Below are 24,048 nucleotides of genomic sequence, written 5' to 3' on the forward strand. Positions count from 1 at the left end.
TTTAGATCTTGATAGTTTGTTGATGCTAATATATTAACCACAATTCATTCTTCTACAAGAAATTTCATGTACACTGGTAAATCAAATATGATAGTCAACTGATGATGGGGACCAAATGCAAACATTTACAAGAACCAGCATTCAGGTGTTACCTTGTCTCAACATCTCAATGGAGCAGGACAGAACTCTCAGCATTCAGGTGTTGCCGTGTCTCAACATCTCACAGGAGCAGGACAGAACTCTCAAGCATACTCATTTTCGTGACAATTTGGACCAGAAATAGACCAGAAAAAACAGAAGCAGTGCAAAAAGGACAACGTGCATTACATGGCTTGATCCTTCCCAAATGATGCTCTTATTGAGTCTCTTCATGTTGTTTTTCACCCCTGCCTGAGCTTTAGTCAATGTCATTTGCTACAGAAGTCAAAGAAATAAAGCAATATCAGTTCTATCCACCCAGTGAGTTTAATAGCGTATGAGAGCCTTACAAGGTTTCTCATGAAAAGCCGTAAGCGCAAATCCATGTTATGTTTTCAGGGGCATTTGAAGAAATCTTTCACATGTTAACAGCACAATTTTCCAAGAGTTTCAATGTCTAGCAGTTGATTCAATAGAACCAAAGCATCAGTAAAGGTCATACAGATAAAGATGACAATGGCATAGTCAACAAGTCAATGAACAATGGAAACGAACAATATAATCATTTACTCCATAAAATTATTTTCAGCAACTTCCCTGCAATCAATGTTATTAAATATCAGCTGTGGCACCGCCGTGGCGCCATTGCATGGCGGGTTTCAAGAAAAACGCCATAACGATACGCTTCCATGGAACTTTTTAATGGCGACTGCCATTTGCCGCCACGAATGAGGCGCCATGGACTTTGAAATTTCAACTATCGTCATGGACTTTGAAATTCGAATTAAAGAGGTTCCAGGAACCAACTTACAACAGCTACATATCACATCGAGCAGTGGACTGAAATTACTGATGGCTTGTGGTACATAAAAAAGGGACGTAAGAAGTTGTAGAGATTAACTTACTGTCTTAAAACAGTAGATAAACATAGTTTTCTAATCAAAATATGTTACTACTATAAAAGCAGACAAAATGATGACTCGGGGTGATCATAGAATCAGAGAAGCCAATCCTTTCCCGAGGTTAAAATGCTGAGGATAGTTTATGACGTACCAGCTGATTCAGGAAATCATTTTGAAACGTTGCTTCTGTCTCAATTTCTTGAGCCACCTGCAATATTTCACAAGCAACAAGAGTTGAGGCCAGACAAACCTAAACTAAATATAAATGTCATGGCTCATGCAGACTATAGCATAAACAGAAAATCAATTATGTGGCTTGCAATAAGCTTATATTAGAAGAAAAGATTCAGTGTTCATCAGAATTTAAATTTAAATAGAATCCTTATCATGTCATGGATGTGACCTCAAATACAATTTTGATAAAACCTAGGAACTTGCATGTTCAGGACGATCCAAAGGTAAAAAGAACTCCATCATAACAAATCAGCAGGTAATGTAGGTTTTAAATATGTTTAGTTCGTCCTGGAAAAGCAGATGGATTTTTAAGTTTAATCTAGGAATCACATGCGTTCAAAGCAAATGCAGACAAGTTTTTTGTTTAATACGTTCTTTCCTGGCCACAAATATATATACTCATGACGAGAACCATGTACAGGCCAGCAGCTAGAACATATTCAACCATCCTAAAGATACTCTACACCCTTACATATATACATACATATAAGAGCGTGCTCCAAAAGAAGTCACGATATTTGCACAACAGAAAACTACAAGGAAACAGAATATGTAATATAATTAAGATTACATGATAAATGCTGCATGGTAGTATGTAATAAGTATATTTCAAAATAGCTGCTTATTGTGGTAAAAATGACTAAACAGCCTCATTATCCGTATTAAAGACCATATAATACATTCATCGAGTTTCCAAATTATTATGAAAAGAATTCAAATCGTAATGTTCTATGAGCATACAGCAAAAGCCATAACTCAGGCCCTCAGCTGATCAGCTCGTAAAAGAGATTATTTGGAAAAACTCTAGCAAGGACCAACTCCATGTAAAAATATTACAGTATTATGCAATTTAGTCTTTCATTTCTCGTGGATAGTTACAAAATATGATGGGTCATATAATACTACATTACAAACAAATCAATTGAGAAATCAACAACTATAGGTAGTCCTAGAAAGTTCTCATGGAATAAGTTTGCTGTAAACTCGGAATGATTAAGCAACACAATATTCTCATTTTTCAAGCACGTCGTGATTGCAACTATAATGCTGATAACTTCTCTGATTTTACTCACATTATCAGCATTTTCGAGCTCCACCAAAATAAACCAAACCGCTTACCATAAGAAGCATCTCTCATATGTACAATTCTGATGAATACAAATATATACCGCATAAAAATTCAACCGTGACGAATAACATCATGACTGAAAATCATCGTACAAATTAAGAACAAAAAAAACAGACCACATTCCCACCGTTTCTGCAAAACGAATTAGAGATATTGAAAAAAGGAAACAAATTCACTCACATCTCGAAGTCTCCGAACTTGTTTCCGAAGACCAGTCACCTCATCGTCGAAATCTGAATGCATCGGATCAATTCGCAACTGAATCTCATCGGAATTGCCGCCATACCCCACCGGCCGCGCGCTCAATCCATCTCTGTTGCAGTCCGCGATTAATCGATCAGACGCAGAGCGAAAATTATGCGATTTCAGCTTCAAATTACTATTTGCATAGCTGTTATTTATTGAATATAATGAGTGGAATACCTTGATCTGTATGGAGCAGCCATCGGAGAAGACGATGAAGATGAAAAAAGAGAAGAAATTCCCAAATTTTCAATTTATTCTGAATTACTCTGTACTCCAATTTCAATTATATCTTGATTTTATTTTTGTTCCCCCGTTACACACAAGGCATTTTAAGCCCTTGAATTTTAGAGTTAAAATCACAAATGAAAAGTTGGGGAAATAATTAGTTGGCGAATATGTTCGTTAATCTAATACTACTCACTCTATCTTTGAAAAGGGAAATTGGTCTCTAAAATCATAAACTTTGCCTAAAATTTGGTATTTCCCTGAATTTTGAAATTGGTATATAATATCACAAACTTTGCATTTTGTTTGGTATTTCCCAAACTCACTCAAATAAGATATTTTCATCAAAATCTTATTTAATATAGGCAACCTTGATATGTTTTATAATATTTGAAACCACTTTTTAAGTTCATAACACGTAGCATAAAAAGTCACGTTGAAAACTATGTTGATTTAATTGTGTCAAGTATGATAAAAAAGCCTCGTAAGTTAGTCAAATATAGCAATAAACATGCCGTGGGAAATACCAAACAAAATGCAAAGTTCGTGATATTATATACCAATTTCAAAGTTTATGGGAAATACCAAATTTTAAGCAAAGTTCATGGTTTTAGAGACCAATTTCCCCTTTGAAAAATTAAAATTTTAAACTATACGAATTTTAGGTATAATAAAAGAGATAAATTAATAAGGTAAGAGAGATAATAAAAATAATAATAATGTAAAGGAGATGAAAAAAAAGTGATGATAGTGGATCGTACAAATCCATTTACTTCTATATTTAATACAATTTAGCTAAAATAAAAATAGTTTCTAATATTTTTAAGGGACATAATGAAATTGGATTGTAGAAATCCATTTACTTCTATTTTTAAATTATTTGGCTAAAATGAAAATAATTTTTATTTTTAACGAATAACGGTAGTATGAATGAACTATCCTACGCTGGGAATGAGATTGAATAACACTATTCGATCAATAAATAAGATAAATTTCTTAAAAATATTAAAAGTTCAACAGATAATTCAGATATATAAAATCCACAAATGATATCAAGGATAAGAGAATTCATTTGTCACGTATAATTCGCACCATGAGTAAATTCTAAGAAATGTGAAGAAAAATTGATTTGGAAAAGTTAGTGGAATGTATGTCTCACTTTATATACAACTTTTATTTTCTAAAAATAGAAACTTTTGAAATGGTATGAGTTTTATACACAATTGGCAAAGTAAGAGAGATGGAGGGAAAAATGGATAAAATAAGAGAAAAAATAGTGTTAGTGAATTGTAAGACTCACTTCCTAATATAGAAAGTTTCTATTTTCAAGGGATAAACCAAAACTGAAATAGTTTATATTTTAAAGAACGGAAGTTGTATTGATTTTATAGTAATAAAATGTGAGTGTGACGAATTAGTAAAAAGAGAGGAAAGAGTAAATGCGGACATTATTTTGTGGACGGACTAAAATGACAAATGTAAATACTTATGGCATGTTTGGTAAGGGTGATAACTCATCCAGGGATGGAAATCCATAAAAAAAAATGTCATTTTTTTCATGGATTTCCATCTCTGGATGAGTCATCACCCCTAGGGCTGAGGAAAAATACCGAAAAAATGATATATTGCTCGTATCGTATTGAAAAATATCGAAAAATTATCGAATTTTCGGTATATGTAATTTTCGATACGATACGGTATCGTATCGTAAGTTTTCGATACGATAACGATATGAATTTCCTTATATCGCGATATATCGTTTTATACCGATATATATCGAAACATATTGAAATTCAATAGTTATTGAAGTTTAAATTTATAAACATATACAAATCCATTTAATTCATTCATATATTTAGAAAATATATATATGAAACCCCAATAAGAACACTATTTATTTTATTGTGTCGAAGTTTTATTAATTTTTGTGTTATTTTTCAGTTTTGAAATTATATTTTTCGATATACAGGTATTCGATACGATAACTATATTTCGATATATCGTATCGATCTTACGATATATCGAAATATCGATACGATAACGATATTGATATTATCCATATCGAAAGTTCGATATATCGAAACTTTCGATACGATAACGATCTTTCATATCGATATTTTCGATACGAAACACGATACAACGTTTTCGATACGATATATCGTATCGATCCACCCCTACGAAAATGGCCTTAGTGGACAGATGGAATAGCAATTATCTAAACGATGAGATAAAAACGAGCCATTTATAGAAAAAAAAAAAAAAGGATTTAGTTATGGGGTGGGTCTGGGCCTGGGCAGTCATGGGTTTAGTGATGGATCTGCACGGGCTTCGGACCACCTTGGTCTGCAAACCGGTCATGGGGCAACACCTCTATTTCTAAACGCCCAATTCTTTGCCACTTTAAACCCTTGTTTAAATTCTCTCTCCCCCAAAAAAAAACTCCTCTCTCCTCTCTTCTCTCCTTTCTCACTGCAATTGCAAATTGAGCGATGGATTCCGACGGTGGCGCGTCGCTGCCATCTGTCTGCCCCGACGCGCGGAAGCGGCGCGTGTCCTACTTCTACGAGCCAACAATCGGCGACTACTACTACGGCCAGGGCCATCCGATGAAACCCCACCGCATCCGCATGGCACACAATCTGATCGTCCACTACGGCCTCCACCGCCGCATGGAGATCAGCCGCCCCTTCCCCGCCGCCTTCGAAGACATCCGCCGCTTCCACTCGCCGGAGTACGTCGAGTTCCTCTCCTCCGTCGCGCCCGACACTCTCCTCGATCACACGCACGCGCGTCAGCTCAGGCGCTTCAACGTGGGCGAGGACTGCCCCGTATTCGACGGCTTGTTTGAGTTCTGTCAGGCCTCCGCTGGCGGCTCCATTGGCGCGGCCGTCAAGCTCAACAGGCAGGATGCGGATATCGCAATTAATTGGGCCGGGGGTTTGCACCATGCGAAGAAGAGCGAGGCTTCGGGGTTTTGCTATGTTAATGATATTGTTTTGGGGATTCTCGAGCTGCTGAAAGTTCACAGGGTATGGAATGGATATTTAGTTTAACCTTTTCATTTTTAAACTATGTGACAATTTGTTTCTCTCTGCGTGTCTCTAAGTTTTGGAAAATTGTGTTAATTGATTCCCTCTGTAGTCTGTACGATTTATTGTTTTGAGTATCAGTTTGTTTGTGTCTGATTCTACAAGCAGACACCTTTTTTGCTTCAAAGTTTGAATTTTTTTAATATTATGTGTAGAATCATGTTTGAGCATGGTCCCTCTCAGATGGTAACTTTCAAGGGTAAAAGAAGTTAATTGATTTATGAACCTGAATTATATTCCATCATTAGATATTCTAAAAACTTGTAATTGTACCCGTCTCATTGTTTGAATGTGTTAGTTCCCTTGTTTAACTTGATAAATTAGTATTGTTAGTAGAACTAGATTTGTCGATACCACTCAGTATGAATTCTAATGTCTGCTTGCAATTCATAAATTGATCCACGAACGTAGGAAGGCTTAAGAGTTATACATTACTCCATGTAAGAAATAATCTTGGCTTTCATGATATACTCTTTATAATGTGGCATTCTCTGATCATTGTATTTTTTATGGCAGCGGGTACTTTACGTGGACATTGATATTCACCATGGAGATGGGGTTGAGGAAGCCTTTTATGTTACTGATCGTGTTATGACAGTGTCTTTCCATAAATTTGGAGACTTTTTTCCTGGAACTGGGCATATTAAAGACGTTGGAGTGGCCTCTGGAAAGTACTATGCTCTTAATGTCCCACTGAATGATGGATTAAATGATGACAACTTCCGAAGCTTATTCCGTCCAATAATGCAGAAAGTAATGGAGGTCTATCAGCCAGATGCTGTTGTTCTTCAGTGTGGGGCCGATTCATTGTCTGGTGATCGGTTAGGTTGCTTTAATTTGTCTGTGAAAGGCCATGCAGACTGTCTTCGGTTTTTGAGGTCATTCAATGTTCCTCTTATGGTTTTGGGCGGGGGAGGGTATACAATCAGAAATGTTGCCCGGTGCTGGTGCTACGAGGTCTATCTCTCTCCCTCTCTTACACACACAAATTTGTTTGCATGTGTGTGCTCTCTTTCTATGTTTCATATTCTTTTGCATGCCAAATTTATACCATTGTACATGTATCTCGTTTCATATGATCATTTACTTTTGATAATTTATGTGGGGTATCAGCTGATATGAAATTTTGCACTTTGTTGTAGACTGCCGTGGCTGTAGATGTGGAGCCAGATAACAAGTTGCCGTACAATGAATATTACGAGTATTTTGGCCCAGATTATACTCTTCATGTGGAACCAAGTAATATGGAAAACTTGAATACACTGAGGGATTTGGAGAAAATCAGGTAAAGTTAAGTTCACGTCATCACGAATGTACATACTTGAAGATCTCCTGTATTTCTAATATAGTGCTACAAACTTATGCCCCTTGCTGTTTGAAACCTCCGTCCACTGCATTATTATAACTGATGTTCCTCTGTCCCAACTTCACCAAACCTGGTCTCAATGTCCTATAGTTACCATAATATTGCTATATGTTGTTTTACAACACTGCAGAATACAGCTTGGCATCTACGAGGATAATTTAACTAACATCATAAAACACTGTTTATTGGTACACTGCCATAGATAAGGACTTAAGTCACCATCGTCACTGTTATATCTCACTTGATAAATACCCACCAACTGATGTTTGATGCTACCTTTTTCCAAGACCAACGTTCTACTTTCTCGCAATCCTGATAAACATTATATTTGTTTTGGTTTTGTCTACTTTTTCACTTTCTTTTTATTTATTTTGCATACATGGAAAACCACTTGTGTATTTGTGCATGGTATGTCAAGGGGTGCTGGATCCTCACACACAACAAACCCATTACATTTAAGTTCCTAAAAACTACTTGGTTTATCTCTTCTACCATATATTGTTTGTCAACCTTAAGCTGTGTAGAACTTGTTCAATTGTCAGCATTTATGTTGTCTTCGTCTCTTCGACCAATTTCTCTGCAACACGTTAAAGTTTTTTCTTTAGATAGTACTCTTTTGTTTATCAGTCCTGTTTTCTAGTTATTTACTCATTTAGCTCTCAAGTTAAAGCTGTACTCCATCTGGTTATTTTGAAAATATTCCCTTTCATACCCCTTATACACAGTTAAAATTTGGAAACTTTACTCTATGTGTGTCTATGCTATAGTGCAATTGGTATTTTCGAATTTTTGTTTTCATTATGCAGTAAAAGATTTGGAAAATGGTACTAAATAACTCTTGGGTCATTAAACCATGGCTCTGTACAGACTATAGTCACTATACTTTTGTTCATCAAATTGTAATTTTTTTGCACATATTGTCCATAGCATGCTTTTTTATATTCGAAGGCAACATTGTCTGCACAAATTAAGATGTCATTGAAAAACTGTGTATCCATCTCTGCATCTAGAAGTGTGATAATAGGCAGTCACTAGAGAAAATCAATAAGAAAAAGAGAATTCAGGTGCATTATGGTGATAGATACTTTCACATAATTGATGTAAACCACCATTTAAGCAATCATTCTTCATTTTGTGTTGTGGATTAGTTCCCTGGTTTTATTTACTGTCCTTGAAGATAATGGGATAAAAATGAGGGAGAAAATCATGTAATTACTTTTGTTACACATAAGGATGACCGATCGTATACTCAAATTTTTTTTTATATTTATCAGTATTAGTTTTGAACCTTGAATCTTGTGGAATGCTAAAGTATGCCATTTGAATAGATTAGTAGGTGGTTTGTCCAAAGCAAAAACAGTTGAGTTACCAAAAGTATACTATGATGACTGTTTCGCTGCGTTTGAAGTTTTCAAAGAAAAAGATATGTCTACTTGGTTATATGTAGAATGTAATCGCTCTTGGTTATTTTCACATAACTGTAAGCTATCATAAGTAAATTTCTCAAGATCAGTATTAATGTCTACTTGCAGGAACATGCTACTGGATCAAATTTCTAAACTGCAGCATGCACCCAGCACCCAGTTTCAAACAATGCCTCCAACCACAGAAGTTCCAGAAGAGGTAAAATTACTGGATGACATGTACAACTCCATCTTTGAATGTATTAATTTCCTTGCAATATAACCAACCTATCTCCAATTTCAGAGAGACGAAGACATGGAAGTGAGACCTAAACCCCGCATATGGAATGGAGAGCATGATTACGAGTCTGATGAGGATGAGATTGACAAGCCTTCAATGCGAAGTTTGAATAGCGAAGATACATTTGGAGAAAATATAGATATAAGGTAGGATCTGTGTTCAGTGATTCCCATTATCTTCTTTCCAGATAAGTTATGCTGTGTTTAAATAAATCCCATTACACCTAACCTTAAATCAGCCAAGCCCCTTACCACCAATGTGACAAAAAAATTTGAGACAAAATAATTCATATTATTAATAAAATATGAAGTGAAGTGGATTCATCTTTCGTAGACCTCTGCGTTTCTCTCTTTTCTTTGCGACAATCCAGAACCCTCAGCAGAGACAAACTGAAGCTCCCTTTCCTCCATGGAAGTAGGACTCTCCCATCTCTCTGAGTGAAACTTTCTTCTCTCCATTGTGGGAGTTTCTTTCATCCTCCATGTATCTGTGGTTGTCTCTCTTTTGGATCTGCGGGAGTTTCTGAAGTTCTATAATTTGGGTTGGGAGTTAGGATATCACATCAGATTCGTTTTTTGTTTTGATCTTCTGTATTCTCTCTGTGTGGTTATGTGTGAGGGTCTTTTACTGGAATCTGCATATGCTCATGATCTGAATTCTGAATAGTTCAACTGCTTCTCTAAACTCGCAAGTGCAGAAGTGGAGTGAATGACTTTGTGATATTGGATATTCTTTTGTTCACCTTATGGGGCCCATTAAATTTATGGTGGAGTGAGTGAGTTACCAGAACTGTTAAGATTGAATTACATCAAGACTTTCTAGGTTGGCTTGACACGGGTTTTGTCTATGAGGTTTGCCATTGTTCAGGAGTGGTTTGTCTAGAGAATGCTAATGGATAATGTCTGTATTCATATTGTCACACACACCCACCAAAAGCAAAAGGCTCCTAGGTCACTTCATTGCATTTCCTTGTCTGAGTCTCATTTGTTTGTCGCCTTTTTTGGTATCAAAAGAATGCCAATGAACTAATACATCGGCTTTTGACTTCTGAATTGTATCTGTTTTTGTTTGTATCAGGGATGGTTCTGACACAATCAAGACCGAGGATACATCGGATGAACAAAGATGAGTTTACTGATCAAGAATGAATCGCGCAAGGAAATTTGTTTAGTCAGAGAGTCGAGTCGACCTGAAAATAGATTATACAGGAAGAGGATGTAAAAGAGAAGATTATTCAGTTTCTAATTATAGGCTGTGTCAAGTATTTGTATTATTACTGATGTTGTATTACCGGTTATTGTAAGTACAACACATTCGCAGCTGATGTTTAAAGAAAGTGAGATTCCAGCAACCATCATTCAAGTAGATGGTGAAATGTTGAGTTAGAATCACTCTCCAAATTTATGTAATTGATGAAATTACACTCGTTGAAGTCATTATCCAGATGTGTCGAGTTTCTCCTTTATTTATAGATATTTAAGGCGTAATTTATTTAGTATAATTGATCGAATCAATGTGTATTATGTTGATATTAAATGTAAATAATCAAGATACTTTGTGTTTATATATGTTATTGAGTGCTGAATAACAGTATAATGAAATTGAAATCACATGAATCAGGTGTTCTTCACTAGTGGAAGAATTTCCATATAAAGACACGGCCTTTTCGAAAAGTCTACATTTGCTAACAATAATAATGGCTTTATTTTTTTCTATAATGATGCTTCTTTCACAAGTGATTATGATTTAATGATGTTGCAGGGAGACATCCTTTTCTCCCCACCTTAATTAAATCATTTACTCTATTTCTTATTACACTTGTTGAGATTCATAGTTAAGAAGAGTTCAAACCTTGTGTCATAAGATCACATTAAACTAAAATTGAAAACTTCAGTTTCTTATTTTTCCTTTTTGCTAAAAAAGTTTGGTTTTTAAACAGTCCATTTAATTTCTAAAATAGTTTAGACCAAATTTAATATATGTTGTTGGTTAATCACGCCAATTGATGGGTCCGGGCACTTAAAAGACTTGTTTTGGCATCATCTAATGGGATTAATTTGATGATTTTCCCTAATGTTTATAGTATAATACAGTCTTTAGCATATATATAATCAATGCATAACTAAATTCTAGCGTATACAAAACCAGATAAGCAATCACAAAAGTCTTTTTAGATCGTTTTAGTTCATACGATGAGTAAAACACCGATGCCCGAGTACTATAGCAATGTTGTAATGCATCCCTTTGTTAACATCATGATAATTGCAATGATTAATGCTATTAGTTGTTGATGTTAAAATGGTAAATTTTCTTATATTCGGAGACTTGATAGTTGGGCATTAAGTAGTTAGGTTTATCATGCCTCATAATTGCCATGGTTAAATTCAAATTGCGATTATTATCTTCCCCCTACAATCTAAACATGTCCTCTGCTGAATGTTTGCAGATTTAATTGGTTTTATGTGATTTAAGTCAAAAGTTGACATTGTATTGCTAGAGAAAAAGAAAGATGTCACTTATATCCGGCCAATTAATCATTCACCTAATGTGATAACACTAATTATCAACAAAGTTTGTCGACAATTTTTAGGTCCTAATCACTCCAGTGTATAATAGGATATATTTAAGCCCAATTGCAATACTTATTTCCAACTCAGAGAGAATATTTAGTTAGAGAATGAGAGGAAATATTCTTCTAATAATATAATAAGTCTAAACTAAGGTTGGCGTGATAACTAATAATAAGAAATTAAACATATCTCACTCAATCAACATTAAGAAATAAATATTCTTCTTAATAAAATATTGATAATTGACAATCGTTTAGCCTCATTTACTGCTTCCCAAATCCCAACTCATCATGCATTCTTTTATTATCTTCTTTTAATATTTTTAATTTATATTGAACGTCTACAATATATTTTCCATCTTAAATTAATGTTAAGTGGTTGCTCTTTGTGTTTGCTCATATTCGGTTAGAAATTCAAGTCGAAAATAGGAAAAGAAAAAAAAAGGGAATGAAGAGCAAGCTCTATTTTTTAATCATGTATTTATGGTTGTTCAAAAACAAACTTGCTTTTTGCATATTGATTTGATGTTTAATAAATTAATGAAATCGCCTTCAGTCAATTCATGAAATTGACGATCACATTGAATCTTTTCAGGATGCAACAATTACATCGGATCATGAAAATAACTCTTCCAATACGTACATTCTGTGAGTTAAGCATGATATTATTGGTTTCCGAGTATCTTTCGTATTATGTCAACTTTAGTTTCTCATATTTTATTTTGTACAATTCTTTAATCAATAGTCGGATTTAGGAGGTTTCAGCAAGAGAGCTTCAACGTACCCTACCAATTTATTAATTTTATTACTATAATCAAACTCTCTAAATTTCTAATTCTCCTCATTTTTTGTAAGTCCTTCTTTAAAATAGGTGAAAGTCAAAGGTACATCACACAATTAATTTTTTTTACTAGAAATTATAATAGCACATTATTTTACATTTTTCTCGGTGTACAAAAATTATAATAGCACTGCATTTTTTCTTTTCTGTTTTCTAAGACGATCTTTCTTGTTCTCTTAAATAGTGTATGTTCAATATTTTTTATTTAGTTTGATTTTGAAACTCCAAGTTGTTGTAACGCCTGCCCAAAAATTTTGAATGTCACTGCGGATCGTGGAGACTGGTTCTTGTTAAGGGTCCAACTGTCCAAGCCTCCAAGGTCATCATGTCCAGTGTTAGGCAATACTAAAATATTGCTACCTTAGCCTTAATTATGTTTATTAATCCATTTTCTAACCTTGCTCAACTCCTCGTAAAAGGAAAATTCTGGACACGATCCTTTAGCCCACAGACATCGTAGCCCACAGACCTAGACTCTGTAGTACGAGTTTCTTCTCAATTTTCTAATTTAGGACCATCTTCTTGAAAATAATTTTGTTCCTAAACCATGAAAGCTTTCTAACAAATTTGATGAAAGGTAAACCGGAAGCATTTGCTATCAGTATACATTGGTTTAACGTGTTACGAAAATTCAACTTCAACGATATATCTCGTCAAAAAGTTAGATTACGTTTTTTTTTTACTTTCGTTCAATATAAAAGAGGCTGGATACAATTTATTGTTTATTTTTTGACTTTGGGTATGGATACGAAATTTATTTGCATCTTCAAAGGGCAGGTTGCTTTACACGTGTGATCCAATATAGTATATGATTGGACCCTGATACATTTGCAATTATGCAATGCTTTCTTTTAAGAAAAATAAATTCTTAATGCGTAAATTACTAGATGTATATCTGGCTACCGACAGGTGACGGTTCAAAAGAAATGTGAAAAAATTACGCTCAAATAATCGTGTAACCATGATAAAATCTAGATATAATTTCTTTAAACTTTTTTTAGAAAAATAAAATAACTCTCAAATATATGGCATCTCTCGTCTCTAAATAGAAAAATTAAAAAAACTAATGTAAATATTTCTTCAAAATTCATCGACGCAAAGATCAGCTCGGAATCCTATGTCATGACCATATATTCCAATTTTATTAATTTACAAATAAATAAAAATATGAATTTGCATGATTAAAGAATTAAAAAATCTATAATTAAAATAAAAATTATACAATTTGAAACATAAAGAACAAATCATTCCTTAACGTACGTGACCGAATTTCTTTATCCCATGTCGACTCACGATGAGCTTTGTAAGTTCAGAAATTTGTGGCCGCACCTACACCTTCACTTGGAGATATTATGTCTTCGTTTGCCCAATTAGTAGTGTCGATGAAAGTAAATGGGCTAAGATTAAATTAATGTAAATTAATAATTATGGTTGAGCTATCATTTCATTAGTTCATTACGGTGGTGGTGTACGGTTTCCAAGATAAAATAATACCAAGATACAATCTAGGATTGAGTTGTGAGATTATTTTAGTCATAAGGGGTTAGCTATGACTAATTATCCCATGATTATTCATCTAGGATTTGAGTCGTGGGGTTGAATCTCATGAACCAAACACACTAAAAATTTAATTCCAGATATAATCTTGCAAACCGAACACCTAACAGATAATCGATCCATTGGCTTTGGCCGAACATGACAAATTACCCTATTTATATTCTCTATTGTAGAAAATCAAATAAGATAGAAAACCTAATTCTCTTATAGAGAAAAAGCAGCACATACGTACGTTCTGTAAGAGATTTCCTAGCTTTCTCCGTGGATGATTGTACCGAGAAATAGTTCCTGCAATGGATCAGAATACACGTAGACCTCGACAGTAGTGAATTCAACTTGCAGGATTTGATACACCGCGGGGATCAAACAACAAAGTGGGTTTATTTATGTTGTGTTTGAGTGGTGAACTTGCATATATTTATGAATCAAGGTCTATATTCATGTATGTTTTCCGATGCGCTCATTAGATAAATACATGTATTCCTTACAGTGGTCGATTTATGTATTGCCAAGTGCTTTTGCACGCTACAATGTGCAAGTATGCCACTACCCGCAGCCTCCAACGCGTGCTTATCCCCTTTGCGCACACGGTGTACGTAGTGCTATGAACATTGTGTTGATGTTACTCTTAGGATCATATTGGGTTGAGAGTTACTTTGAGGGGACAGCAGGGAAACAAATAGTAGAAAATGACTATACGAGAGTGAATAGAAATTGGACAAATACAGATGTGATTCTGTGTGGTCGTGTGAACCTTTTAGGCACAAATATTTCAAATTTGTGTCGTCCGACGTGGTCATGTCGGCTGCATCTCAACCACAGTGATCATCATCTGCATCAATGGCTGCTGTATTTTTACAATTATATAAAAATTATTATTTCGTATATTATTCAATTAGTTGCGTACTGCCGAAAAGATGTTTGAAGGCTTAAATATGATCTTAATTAAAGAGGGCTCAAACATGTTCGAGCTGATGAAGAGACAATTTCTATCCTAATATTAGATCCAGATTATTTGTAATAAATTGAGAATTGCCAGTACCTTTTTTGACGAACTTATTCTTAGGTAGTACTTTAAACTTCACTTCAAATCTCTGAACACAAGAGTTTGTATAGTGATTATGGTTGCCAAAATAACTCCTAATGTCCCATAATTATTTTTGTATTATTTTATATACCATACTTTGAAATTGTTATTAATTGGAAAAATAACATATAAATATATTAATACCATTAAACCTTCACCGGTTTATGGTCCAGACTCCTGCGCACCCAAAATTACACTTGTAATTAACAGTACTGTATTAAGTATATCATGACCATATAATTTGAATTTGCAATCGATGTTGATTGGTCCCCAAGATAACTATGTGTACTCCAACGCGAAATAATTATGGGTATGTGTATGCGACACACTAATTCGAAAAAATGTAAAATTAAAAAAAGGTAAATCAGTAGCAGATAATTTATTCACGAACAATCCAGAAAACCCTAATTTGGTTGTAAAATACAGATTATAATTAACTAAATGGGTACTAATTTACAAATAGCGCAAAAACTAGAATATGATCAAGTTTTGTAAAATACTCCCTCCATCATTGAAAAAAGTATGAACCAATCTCACCTGATTAGAGAGAGATTGACATAATTTTTTTAAAGTATTTTTAGTGAAAAATGAGTCTCACCTTGTTAAAGAGAATATGAATTTCAAACTAGAATGTTCATACTTTTCAGGGACGGACTGAAAAAAAAAGAATTGATCATACTTTTCAGTGACGGAAGAAGTACTATAAACAATTCAACAAATTATCATGTGTTTATTCATATGCACTTTCTTCAAATCATTATTTATTACTTGAAATTGTCATTTAAATACCAATGTTGTTTTAATTAGTCGCACAACGTTTACAAATGAATTCATTGAAATTGTCATTTAAATACCAATGTTGTTTTAATTAGTCGCGCAACGTTTACAAATGAATTCAAAATAATCTAATTTCAGTTTTAACAATTGTTCAACAACACTTAATTAGGTATGTTCATACTTAAAAAGGTTGTCATTTCTTCATATTATACGCATTTTTTTTTATTATACTCAATACACTGACTAAGAGCATTCGCAATGGTGCTTAGGCCAGCCATAGGCCAGCCATTCTCTTCCCTGCCACGTCAGCAACACTAAAAAATCCACCTGCCACATCAGATTTAGACCAGACCATAGACCAGACCGCAATAAAAATAATTCAAAATATACTACATTTACGGAATTAAAATTACGATTAAATTACGGAATTAAATTTACGACACATATACTGGAAAATTCATTAATTGCATTTAAAAAGTTAAATAGATTAAAAAAAATTACATGCATAATAAAGAAAAAAAACTATCGCCGTGCAATCCTCCGTGCCCACAACTCTTCAATTATATCCTTTTGGAGTTGAATATGAGCATCCACTTGGCGCATGTTGGCAAATTCCTGAAGGCGGTCGGCTTCATCGAGAGGTACCCCACGTCGTACATTAGGGGTGGCCGTTCCGTGGCTTGGACCGGCTTCATCGTCACCGACCCAACTAGTCGGTTGTACGCCTTCGTCTTCGACGATCATGTTGTGAAGGATAATGTAGGCGTACATTATCTTGGGGAAACGCATCCGACATCCCACAAACGCGTTGGACCCTTAATTGCCGCCCATCGAGACTGGAGCACACCAAATGCGCGCTCCACGTCCTTGCGCGCCGACTCCTGTCGTTGCGCAAAATAGGCCTTCTTTTCATCACTTGTTTGTCGGATCGTCTTCACAAAGACCGGCCACCGAGGGTATATCCCATCCGCCAAGTAGTAGCCCATATCATGCCGATTACCGTTGGCCACAAATGAGACGGCAGTTTGGACCGACGCCCTGGCACTTCTCGTTGAAGAGGGGAGACGAGTTCAGGACGTTGAGGTCGTTGTTCGACCCGGCTACCCCAAAATATGCATGCCAGATCCACAGCCGGTAATCAGCTACGGCCTCGAGGATTATCGTGGGGTTCTTTGACTTGTAGCCGGTCGTGTAGGCCCCCTTCCAGGCAGTCGGACAGTTCTTCCACTCCCAATGCATACAATCTATCGGCTAGCCGATCGCTAGCCGATCATTGCGGATGCTCTAAAAATTGAAATTTTATAATTTTAAATTTTGTGAGGCAAACCAAAAGTCTAACACTTAAATCATGTGTCTAAAAAATAGTACTTTGCTTACGGCGGCACAGAGAGAGATAGAGTGTATCTTAATAGAGCCTTTAGTACGGTTTGGACGTTTGGTTATTGTAATTTGTCTCTTAATATTGTTTATTTAATAGATACTCCTACTAGTTAGCTTATGGAATAACTTTGTATATACATATAATTTTACTATAATTATTCAATTCAGGATATAATACCACTGTCAAAAAAGGGCTAATTATGTGGTCCGACTAATATCAAACCATGTGCCTCCAGAAAAGTACGAGTAATAACTATTTACAAATTAAAACACACTAGGGCAAAACTTTAATGAGAGCCAGAATAAACACTTGGCCAAAATTCAGACTAAATAAATCATTTATTTTATAGTAATGCGAGCCAAGAGTAAAAATTGTTGATAATATGATAAATAAATAAATATTAAAAAAATTGATCGGTGATACTAAGTAATAACTAATTAAAAAAAATATTGATAATATAATAAATAACATACATGTATTAATAGTAATACGTACCTTGCCACATAAAGTAGAAGGCAAGAAAAAAGAGATAAAAATTAATGTGCATGCCATACCAATACAATGGGAACATTTATAACTAAATATTAATGCGCGTACCTTTCACTCTCCGTTACCAGAGGAAGAAAAAATGTACATAAATAATTAAGCACAATACATCACCCACGAATTCCACATTTTATTTCTTTCCCATCTATTTTGTTTTCTATTACTACTTTTTTAAAAGTTTTCTTGAAAAGGCCAATTTCTACATGGGCCCAATACTCTTTCTCACTCTCTCTGTCGGTCGAGGTAAAATCACTGGACACATAAGTTTCAAAGTGTATATTGTTGAAAATTGACCTATTTTTTAATTTATTCTGTCCATATTTTATTTTTCATAACAAAAAGTTGTTTGACCCATTGTTGAGAGTTTATTATAATAGTCGGTGCATAATTTGTACACTAAAAGATTGTTAGAAGTAGGTGTATATATCATTGAATCTGTCCTAATATAATGTTTTTATTACAAAATAATCTATAAAATTACTTTATTATACTAAAACATAAGTCATATTGATATATATACATCAAAATACGGTCAATTGTGATGTTCGAGTATGTACACATAATTATTTTGTACTAAAAAATTAAATAATTCATGATTATACTATGTGTACTGTTATTGCACTTGGACAGAGATATCTTAAAGTTCAATTCAGTAGAAGATGGATTTGCTTAGAAACCACTGGATTGGATTGCCTCCACCCCCACCCCACCCCACCCCCAATTGAAACTTGATTTCTAAGTATAATTTCTCTTAAATTATCATAAACCATCTCTGATTTTCCCCCAATTAAAAGGGGTGATCACAGCCATTCTTGCATCACTTTCTCACACCAACACAAGGCTAGAAATCTTGGTGCCATTGCTGACATTATGGGGCGACAGTGTAGCAGCAGTGTGAAGCAGCAGAAGCTCAGGAAAGGGCTTTGGTCTCCTGAAGAAGATGAGAAACTGTTTGATCATATCTCCAAATTTGGTGTCGGCTGCTGGAGCTCTGTTCCTAAATTAGCAGGTCTTTTTTTTATTTTTGTTCACATTTTATATGAAATCAACATTTCTTGGATATTGTGATTGAATTAGTCAATTTTGGCAGGTTTGCAAAGATGTGGGAAGAGTTGCAGGCTGAGATGGATTAATTATTTGAGGCCTGATCTCAAGAGAGGAATGTTTTCTCAAGAAGAAGAGGATTTAATCCTTAATCTCCACGAAGCACTAGGAAACAGGTTAGTTAAATTCCATAATCTCAATACAAAATTAAAAAAGAAAAAGAAATTAATTTGAAAAAATAAAAATAGGTGGGCTCAAATAGCATCGCAGCTGCCGGGGAGAACAGACAACGAGATCAAGAACTTCTGGAACTCGTCTCTGAAGAAGAAGCTTCAAAAACAGGGGATTGATCCGAACACACACAAACCAGTAGAAATCCAGGTGAAAATGGAGCAAGACTATTCAGAGAAACAAGCCTACGATCCCATATTCATGTCTGAATTTCAAGAAAGCATCGATTTCAACACTCCGTCTTCCTACAGGCCGTACGATCCCGGCTGCGGATTCAACTCGATGCCGAATTTGACGAATTTCGATCACCACACTAACTATTCGGACAGCTCGGGGGCGTATTTGATGAAGGAGAGCTCCAGCAACAGCAGCAATCCGAGGATGGACTCGAAAACCGACATGACCAATGCATTCTCATTGGAATCCATATTTGAGTTTCAGTTTGATGGAGCTGATGAGAGAAGCTATGCATTGGCGTCGCTGTCGCAAGAGCTTAGCGAAGCTTTTCAGTAAATATGGGATGTCTTTTTCTTTTCTTTTTTTTAATTTTATTATATTTTTTTTCACTTTCTACACACATATATATATATACATACTGAAACAGGGTTTGATGGTTGATAGGTTTAGGGAAGTTTTTCCAGGTGAAATTGTTTAGTTTCCTTTGTTCTCTCACTCTCTCTCTGTTTCATTTTGCAAGATTGTTGACCAATAAGAGAGAGTTGCTTCTTGTCATGTGATTCAAGAATTGTAATTTGTTTTTTAGTTTTGATTAAAAAAAAGTTTAGTGGTTTTGGTTGTGAAAGAGTGCATTTCCAAGTAATTCCATTTGAGGCCAAACATCTTAGTTGGTTCATTTAATTAAGTTTTCTGTTATTCTAGCAAAAGTTTCACTTAATGGAAAACTTGTTTTCTACCTTCTTTTTCTACTTTTGGCGTGTGCATTGGAGCCAGTTGAAGTTTTATGTTGTGATTTTGTGTTTTTTTATATTTATATACTAGTAGTAGTATAATCTGTGATAATTCAAGGGTAAATTGGAGAAGCCCAATTCATTGTTTTTTTAATTACTAAAAAATACTAACAAAACTGAAATAAAGTGGAGTAGTACTAATTTTGAAAGCGTTGCTAATCTAGGGGCGGTAATTATATGCAAAAAATCTTAATGGTCCCTGTATTGTGTAGGTTGGGTTAGACTACCACTTTAGATGCTATCTCTGATTCTCTCTAGTGTTACTTAATTCCCTTTGTTTAAAAAATTGATATTATTGGCCGTTGTATAACCGTGTATTATAATATGATTAGTTTATCATCATCGCTCGATTGAAAAAGAACCAAGTCTATATATAAAGGTAGGCTGTGCACAAGCATAAGCCCTTAAAAAAGTAATTAATGTTTTAATAAAATTATTACAGATATTTACATTTAAGAACACGTTACTAAAAAAAGCAACCTATATATTCTGCAACCTTAACTAAAAAACTATGAAGTTTATATTTATTCCCAGTTAGTTTATGATATAATTTTTCTTCCTATATGACAGCCGAAAAATCATATATAATCTTTATTGCCAAAGAGAACAATGTTTATTATAAAAAAAATACAACATTGTTCGAATGAAAAATATAGACAGTATAATACATAAGCTGATAAAAATATGACAATAATTTTTCATATGAATTTTTAATTGATTTTCGAAGCTGCAGTACAAATCAAAATTTGACCAAGTTTCTTTATTTTTTCTTACAATTTATCCGATAATAAAATATACAAGTTGTCATATTTAACAAAATTAATCATCTCAAAAATACTTTGGCATCGTATCTTATGATGTATTGTGTTAAAAAGATAGTATTTTTATTGTCAAATGAACATAAATTTAAAATAATTATTTTTATTTCTTAATATAATAAACTTAAAAAAAAGTCTTTAAGAAATCAAATTATTATAGTTCCCCTGTTTGCCAATTAAATTGATCAAGCAAAACATCTAATTTTAATCTTACACATTCTGATTTGTAATTTATTTTTCTTTCAAATATTGTACTCCATATTGTTTTATATTAACATTGTGCTTTATATCATCACAGTCAATGCTTAGGACGCGTTCGGTGTGTCATATATCACCAGAAATGGCTTTATTTCTGCTCATTTATGTTGTTCGGTGTATGTGGTTTATTTCGTATGGACCCACATAATTGATGAAGCCAGCACTGTGTGCCGCATAAATGAGATAAATAAATTCTATTGGTATTTTTTTGGAAGAAAAGTTTTACCAAAAAATGAGAAGTGCCCTTCCCAAATTATCCCTCTCATTTATGTGTTCCCCCCTTTCTCAGCACACATTTGAAAACACCAGAATTTTCGAAATCCCTAACCCTAGCCAGCGGTGGTGTTGAAGCTCTCATCCCGTTTCCAATCTTTATTCGCTGTCAAAACAAGGTGATCGGAAGCTCTCATCCCATTTCCAAGCTTTGATTTTGTGTTTGGGCTGAATCGGGTACCAATTTCAGGTACCCCGTGATTGCAACGTCGAGATTTTTCTTCCTATCAAATAAACATGTTCATCACATTTGGGCTTGCATAGCTCGAAATTTTTCAGCCCGTCGTTGTTCGAAACCTATGTGTCAAGCTCGTTCGAAAATAATTCAAATTACCTCGTAGGGCAGCCTGAGAGCGAAACAGTAGAGATGTCCTTCACTTTTTGCTACCTCTATTTCAACTGGTGTGAAACTCTGTTCTGTGTATTTTTGCTACAGCGTGGGGAGATGAAAATTTGAAATGCGTACAGAGGTAATTTTGGCAATTTGCTCATGAAGTGGGGCAGCTCAATTAAGTATGGCTTAAAATAATTTCCAATTATATCTAAAACTGGGCCCTTATCTTAAAAGGTGAACACCATTATCAAATATGGAGAAGGTGGGCCATGCCATGTTAATTCCGAAGCAGTTTTATTTCTGATATTCGCTAACAAACGAAGCGAACGACTCCTAAGAGTTAACTATCAGTACAGTATTAATAGTGTGTGTACATTATATATTGCTCGTATGGGTAGTGATAAAATGCAAACTTATACAGTATATTGTACAAACTACAAACTCCTCAACACAGTTTCAATACAATATCAGTACAGTGTAAAATTTTAAGATTTTAATGTCAACACAGTATCAACACATATCAACACATCATCAATCATTGACTACAGTTGAAATTCTGTTGACATTTTCCTTGATGCTTTTTTGTGATCTGTTGATATTTTAATATTTTTTAATGGTCCAGATCATAATTTTAAGTTTGTACAATATTTAGAGTTTTCATTTCATCACATTCCTTGCCCATATATATATGCAATGTATTTGAGAAATAAAAAGCAGACAATTTCTTATTGGAAACGGCCACGGAGTAACTAATCCTATAAAATCTAGCAAACAAATCTATTCCTCTCAATATTCAAACAATTAATCATAATTAAATTGACCCTAATAAATGAGTTCAATTAAATAAGTCCATGTGCAAATCATGACCTCAACGCACCACACTAATGTGAAATTACATATGTCCCCATCTTCTTAAAGCTGGCCCTTAAATTTAAATCTTTGCTTAAAATTTCAATTTCCAACTAATTGATGTCAATTAATAATTAGTGCATCTGTCCCAAATATTAATAAAGCATAATATCTAGAAACTTTGTTGGCAAACATGGTTCAATATGTATCAAACATTGTGATCACTTCCCATCATATCAAGAACGAAATATTCAATTAGTCGAATTAATGATTCTTTAGTTAGGAAAACTACACTCACTTATTTAGCCTCATAATATGATCACTTTTATGACAACTTTTAGCTTGTTAAATTATTAATATTATACTACTATCATATCAATCTATGCCCTGTGGGATTTGCATGTGTCAAGCTAATAATACACATTCTTTATAAATCTCTTTTATTGGCTAAAATTGTCACAAAATCAAAAGTATTATCATGTTTAATTCGTGTATTTATTCAAAACAATACTATAGCATTTTATTGGCTAATCTCAAATACAAAACAATACTATCATGCATTTTATTCATATGTTGACAGCAACATGCCGTCGTTGATGGCTAACTTGTTTCTGACATCAGAAATCACATTCAAAGTTTAAATTGACTCATATCCAACTTATTGGGCGTAAACGATCTATTAATGAATGATTTATTGTGCTAAAAATGTTACAAAGTCATACACCCGTGCATTTTCTCCTTTAAGTTATTTATGTATGATGAAAGGGGTTTAGGGTTTTGCAACTAAAAAAAAAGGCAGAAGTTTGATCTCTTAGCTTTATCTATATAAGATCGTTGAGTTTTGGTATTTTTGTACGAATTATTGTGTAAAAGCCCGTATTATCACAACGAAACATAAGGAAATTAATGTATCAAAATTTTGAAAACGAAGTCCATGATATATAGTCCCTACCAAAACAAATTTATGCGTCCGTCTCTGGATATAAGTCATGTTGAATCTTCGTCTGAGATTAGATAAAATTGCATTTCATATAATTCAACATGGTCGGACTCTTATGCATTTTTTACCTATTAAATCTCATCTAATTCTAATTAAACCTTTTCACTATATCATGTTATTGGAATCTTTAAAGAGCTGGATTTTGTTGTGTCCCATTTTACATGATATACCCAAAACCTAGTTTTCTTTAGGCTTCCACTTATTTGAACTTCACAAGGAAAAGCCATTCAAATTTCTTTTAAAGAAATGGGAAATAATTTGTGAAAAAGGTTGTTGGGGCCAAATTCTGATTAAAATGATCTGGAAAGTAATATGGTTACTTTAGTCATTTTGAAGGCTCACGAGGGTCCAAAATTTGATGGCCCCTGAAAAAGCCCTTTTTGTCATCTCTGTATCTAAACCTAAATTTTAAAATAGACAGCATTAAGTTAGAAATAAATGTAAGAAATAAGTTGATGTCTGGATTAAGGAAGAAATAATGC

At 34.2% G+C, this 24,048-nt stretch overlaps 3 protein-coding genes across 3 annotated transcripts; 2 read left to right on the plus strand and 1 right to left on the minus strand.

The window, feature by feature from the left end:
• LOC125186639 (bet1-like protein At4g14600) lies at positions 1 to 2,985 on the minus strand. Its single transcript, XM_048083045.1, has 4 exons — positions 2,827 to 2,985; positions 2,584 to 2,716; positions 1,192 to 1,248; positions 1 to 414 (listed from the first exon to the last, which is right to left on the minus strand). The coding sequence occupies exons 1-4, from the start codon at positions 2,847 to 2,849 to the stop codon at positions 253 to 255; spliced, it is 375 nt and encodes a 124-aa protein (XP_047939002.1). The 5' UTR covers positions 2,850 to 2,985; the 3' UTR covers positions 1 to 252.
• Positions 2,986 to 5,272: 2,287 nt separating this feature from the next.
• On the plus strand, positions 5,273 to 10,472 carry LOC125188970 (histone deacetylase 6-like). Its single transcript, XM_048086104.1, has 6 exons — positions 5,273 to 5,903; positions 6,480 to 6,920; positions 7,106 to 7,248; positions 8,862 to 8,952; positions 9,037 to 9,179; positions 10,111 to 10,472. Exons 1-6 carry the CDS (start codon positions 5,364 to 5,366, stop codon positions 10,160 to 10,162), a joined length of 1,410 nt encoding a protein of 469 aa, XP_047942061.1. The 5' UTR covers positions 5,273 to 5,363; the 3' UTR covers positions 10,163 to 10,472.
• An 8,053-nt stretch (positions 10,473 to 18,525) lies between these two features.
• LOC125186578 (myb-related protein Hv33-like) lies at positions 18,526 to 19,979 on the plus strand. The gene is made up of 3 exons (XM_048082962.1): positions 18,526 to 18,800; positions 18,882 to 19,011; positions 19,084 to 19,979. Exons 1-3 carry the CDS (start codon positions 18,662 to 18,664, stop codon positions 19,577 to 19,579), a joined length of 765 nt encoding a protein of 254 aa, XP_047938919.1. The 5' UTR covers positions 18,526 to 18,661; the 3' UTR covers positions 19,580 to 19,979.
• The last annotated feature ends 4,069 nt before the right edge of the window (positions 19,980 to 24,048 follow it).

The sequence above is a fragment of the Salvia hispanica genome, chromosome 5 (genome assembly GCF_023119035.1).
Source record: "Salvia hispanica cultivar TCC Black 2014 chromosome 5, UniMelb_Shisp_WGS_1.0, whole genome shotgun sequence".
NCBI classification, from domain to species: Eukaryota; Viridiplantae; Streptophyta; class Magnoliopsida; order Lamiales; family Lamiaceae; genus Salvia; species Salvia hispanica.